A 4,798-nucleotide genomic window follows, 5' to 3' on the forward strand; every position below is an offset into this window, starting at 1 on the left:
CCAATCCCCAATTACTCATGAGTAATTGCCTGCTTGAATTGCTACACTGTTTGCATTGAATTTACTTGAAAAGTTTGGTAAGCTGGTGCAGGGCTTTGACCACTGCCAGTTGAAGAACAGCAATAACTTTTCAAGCCAAGATAATGAGCGATTAAATTACTAAAAGATGAATTTTCAGATGGCAATATCAGCAGCTTTAAACCCCTGTCTCGTGGTGCGAGTTGACCCACGAGTGACCCCGAGTTTAAAACAAATTAAACTCGTGGTAATCACGTACAATTAACGTAGCGGGAACGTCGGAACTCATGGACGCAACTTAGCGACTCGTGGCGCAAACGGCAGGTACCCGGGAAATGTGTTAACTCTTGAAAAATTTTAAACATCTTTAAAGATTTCCACGAGTCAAATTTACTCTTGAAGTTAAAATTTGAAACATTGTAAGAACATTGTAAGAACATAGTGGCCCGTGAGTTTACCGTAGTGACTCTTGAGTCTACCGTGGGTTTGGCCTGAGTGCCAGAAGTGAAATGTTGAAGATTAGTCAGAGCTTAATGGAAAATGAATGAATGGATGGATGGATAGGGGTCTGAAATTAACTTGGATACTTTCGATGGGAGAGAGCCGCCGATGAAGCTGAAGGTACTGAGCGAAGATGGGGGCTCAAGCATTGATGGGAAGGGTTAACACCAGGCGAGACGCATGAAAAGTGACCATACTGAGGGAATTCTCACGTATATGAAGCAGAGAGAAACGTGAGTTCTACATAGATTATGTTTGATCCAGCGAGGAGACATTTCTTCAGATAATGATTTTACAATGTGAGGTGACATTATAAGCCATGGGATATAGACACAAAATGCTGGAGTAACTCAGCGGGGCAGACTGCATCTCTGGAGAAAAGGAATTGGTGACGTTTTGGGTCGAGACCCTTCTTCAGACTGGTTTTGTGCTGTGCTGTTGCCGTATCTCTGGGGAGAAGTAATGGGTCTCGACCCAAAATGTCACCCATTCCTTCTCTCCAGAGATGCTGCCTGTCCCGCTGAGTTACTCCAGCATTCTGTGTCCATCTTCGCTGGCGAGGAACCGTGCGTGCCCTTTGCAAGTTTTCGCTCTCGAACACAGATAGCAGTGGATTGTTAGGGGAAGAAACTCGCGTTCATGCCACACGACGTGTTTGACCACCTGCCCCCGCTACTCAAGGAACTTGTGCTGAGCGGTAACCAGCTGTGGAGTTTCAACTGGGGCAGGCTTTACCTGCTAGGCTGGTTGGAGCTGCTGGACTTCAGTAGCAACCTGTTTACCGCGGTGCCTCGCATGCTGTCCAACTGCACCTAGACTCTGCGTCTTCAACCTCACCCGCAACCAGATCTCCAAGCCGACCAAGGACTTCCTGCGGGACGTGACCTCCTCCCTGCAGTACCTGGATCTCAGCTACAACAACCTGAAGACCATCCAGGCCTCCAGTTTCCAGGACAGTGCCATCAAACACCTTCGGGAGCTGCGGCTAAATGGCAACCACTTTCTCTGCACCTGCGATGCCAGGTGGTTCATGTGGTGGATCAATCAGACCACGGTCTACATCCCTCGCCTGGTCACCGATGTCACCTGCACCTCCCCCAAAGCCCACCGTGGCCACAGCATCGTCATGGTAGACCTGCACTCCTGCGAGTTGGGCTACCTGGGCATTGGCCTCTACACTTTCTCCACCTTGACCACCTTCTTGCTCCTCTATTTGATACTTAAAACAGGCCTTCATTCAAGGTGGTGCAGCTGCCTGACAGCGAATGCAGCGTCGGCGACCCAGGTTCGATCCCGACTACAGGTGCTGTCTATACTGAGTTTGTAAGTTCTCCACGTGACCTGCGTGAGTTTTCTCTGAGATCTCCCCCCACTCCAAAGACGTACAGATTTGTAGGTTAATTGGCTTGGTGAATGTAAAAATGTCCATAGTGGGTGTAGGAAGGTGTTAGTGTGCAGGGATCGCTGGTCGGCGCGGACCCGGTGGTCCGAAGGGCCTGTTTCCTCTCTGTATCTCTAAACTAAACTAACAGGGGAGAACACTGGACGTACTTGGTCAGTTTATTATTTTACACTTATATACATTACACAGATCACTGAGTTTGAAATAAAGCTGGCAAGCCGAGGTCATGCAAGAAACGGAGGAAAACGGGAGACGATTTTATTCAGCAACTCCGTTCTGGCAGAACGTCTATCCTGTGTTAAGAAACCTAACTTTCAGGGGATTTAAATCTTGAGTTCAACTTCTACCTGAATTTAATCGATTTACAAAAGCTTTGAAGTTCTCCCTGCAGTCCGTTTCTTAAACATCTTTACGTTTTGCGCTTTTTTTGACAGCCAAGTACTTTAAATGCCATTTATTGCATTGTAGCAATGATAGGCAACGATTTGATAAAAGCGATTAATTACATGACAGGAGAAGCATGCGGCTACATAAAAGACACGGAGAAGCTGATAATCGGGGAAGTTCTGTCCATCGTCTAGGGAGGCTTTTTATAGTAAAAAAAACTGCATGACATTTTTATCCATGTGATGATTCTTCCACACGTCGGTAGTCTTTGTTGGCTCAAGAGTAACTCGGGAGAGGAACTTGGTACATCGCAGAAATGAGAAGTAAACGGCAAACTTAGACATACACGTGGGAACTCGTTTAAACTCGTGTACATAAATTTGGAATCTCATAGACAACCACAAGTTTGATTTTTTCTTTCACTCTGTATCACTTGTGGGTGGACTCGCACCGTGAGACAGGGGCTTTAGAAGCTTAGACAGCAGCTTTCCTTGCCCTTCTGTTTGATAGAAGTCTCTGCTTCGGTGTTTAGTTTTGAAAAAAAACCTTGGTGGGTAGCAATAGAATATATTGTGAATGGCTAGCACCACAGCTACCCGTGGCAGATCTCTGCAAGAAACTCCTTTTTTCTTAGTCAGTGTAATGGCAAATTTCCAATTCTTCCAGTGTCCAACTTTTCATTGCCATTACTACACAGGTAAGTAGGAGTGATCTTATGCAGACCATATAGAACAGATATTCCAGCCATTCATTCCTGTTTAATTGGTTCTTTATTGAAGTAGTGGTACAGACAAAGAGATGAACTTACCAGGTACTTCTTATTTTGCATAAAAGTTGTAAAACCTGTTCTCCTGGTCTGATGAGAATTGTATTCACTCCACCCCTTTGCCTGGTCTGATCGCTCCCTGTCCACAATGCCCATATGTATCTGTCACTCTGTGCATCTAATGACCGCATCCCAAGTGTCCAAAATAATACTGCAAGATATATCTAGACAAAATAATATAATATGCCAACAGTAGCTAGCCAAAACATAAATGGCTCCTTCAGTCAGGTTGATGTCATAGATCTACCCCTTTTGGCTTAGAGATACATTGTGAAAACCGGCCCTTTGGCCCACTGAGTCTATGCCGACTATCAATCACCTGTTCATGCTAGTTCTATCTTATCCCACTTTCTCATCCACTTCCTACACACTCGGGGGATGGGGGGGAGGATTTTACACAGGCCAATTAATCTACAAAAATGCACATCTTTGGAATGTGGGAGGAAACTGGAACACCCAGAGAGAACCCATGCAATCACAGTGAGAACATGCAAACTCCACACAGACAGCAGCCTAAGTCAGGATCAAACTCGGGTCTCTGGCGAAACAGCAGCTCTACCGGTTGCCCTACTGTGCCGCCCTGAAGAGAAACAAAATGGAGATTGGCTTTTCTATTAAGAAGTTTCTTTCTTCTGCCTCCATCTTCCAGTGCTAGGCCCTTTTTCCCCCTGTTCCAGGTTAAGAGTTGACCCAAGAGATATGTGTCTGGCAGAAAGCTCTCTATGGTCATCAAATGTACTTCAGTGGCAGTTCTTTCTCATGCATTTCCAATGTTCCCAAGGCGTCGACATTTACCGTCTGTAGCGGTGAACTGCGGAAGGTTCAAAGGTCCCGACCACGGGTGAACAAAGGAGGAAGTTAACTGAACTTTATTGCCTTCCATCACAGTGAGGAATGTTGATTCCACTGTGGTGGATGTTTATGTTATTTTTTTTTTATGTGTGTATTGTGTTCTTTTCACTTAGTACGGCTGTATGGTAATTTAAATTTCACTTTACCTTAACTGGTTAAGTGACAATAAATGCGAACTTGAACTTGAACTTGAAAATGTGACCATGGGATGTTTTACTGGATGAAAAGTGCTATATAAATATAAATTGTTGTTACTGTTGCTTTTGGACTGCCTCATCATTAATAGTCGTCCCATTTAAACTTTGCATGATCAGTCGCAGAACAATTGGTGTACTTAACATTTACCTGGTTCTTGACGTCAACAACTGGACAACTCTCACCTTTCACTTTTCACATATTATATTGCATTAGATGCCATCATTGTCTACACGCCAACCCAGAGACCATTTCCTTCTGATAAAATAAATGGTTGGTCGTTGAGATGAATAGAGGTTTGATACCTGTACAGGATATGGCTGGTGCAATGATGGGGAATTTTAATTATTAAAGTGAAAAGTTACATTTACTAATATAGAAACTAGAAAATATGTTCATTTTCAACCGAATACCAATTGGCATCAAAATTTGCTTCTCTGTAGACCACTCATCAATTATATAACTTTTTTTTTTAATTTCAAGTTTTAAAAATAATATATAAATACACATTTATCTAATTTGGCATTGCTTGTGTCATGATTATGATATGTTTAGACCAATAGTTAAAACTTTGGTTATATATTTCATTATGTAGGTGGGAAATCATTTTTAAAACT

The 4,798-nt window shown here is 43.5% G+C and overlaps 1 protein-coding gene across 1 annotated transcript; it reads left to right on the top strand.

The window, feature by feature from the left end:
* The first annotated feature begins 627 nt into the window (after positions 1 to 627).
* Positions 628 to 2,434, top strand: LOC129696004 (toll-like receptor 7). The gene is given in 3 exon segments (XM_055633442.1): positions 628 to 639; positions 1,141 to 1,343; positions 1,345 to 2,434. Coding segments are annotated over 3 exon segments (717 nt in total). The 3' UTR covers positions 1,847 to 2,434.
* Positions 2,435 to 4,798: the final 2,364 nt, after the last annotated feature.

The sequence above is a fragment of the Leucoraja erinacea genome, chromosome 1, assembly GCF_028641065.1.
Source record: "Leucoraja erinacea ecotype New England chromosome 1, Leri_hhj_1, whole genome shotgun sequence".
NCBI lineage: Eukaryota > Metazoa > Chordata > Chondrichthyes > Rajiformes > Rajidae > Leucoraja > Leucoraja erinaceus.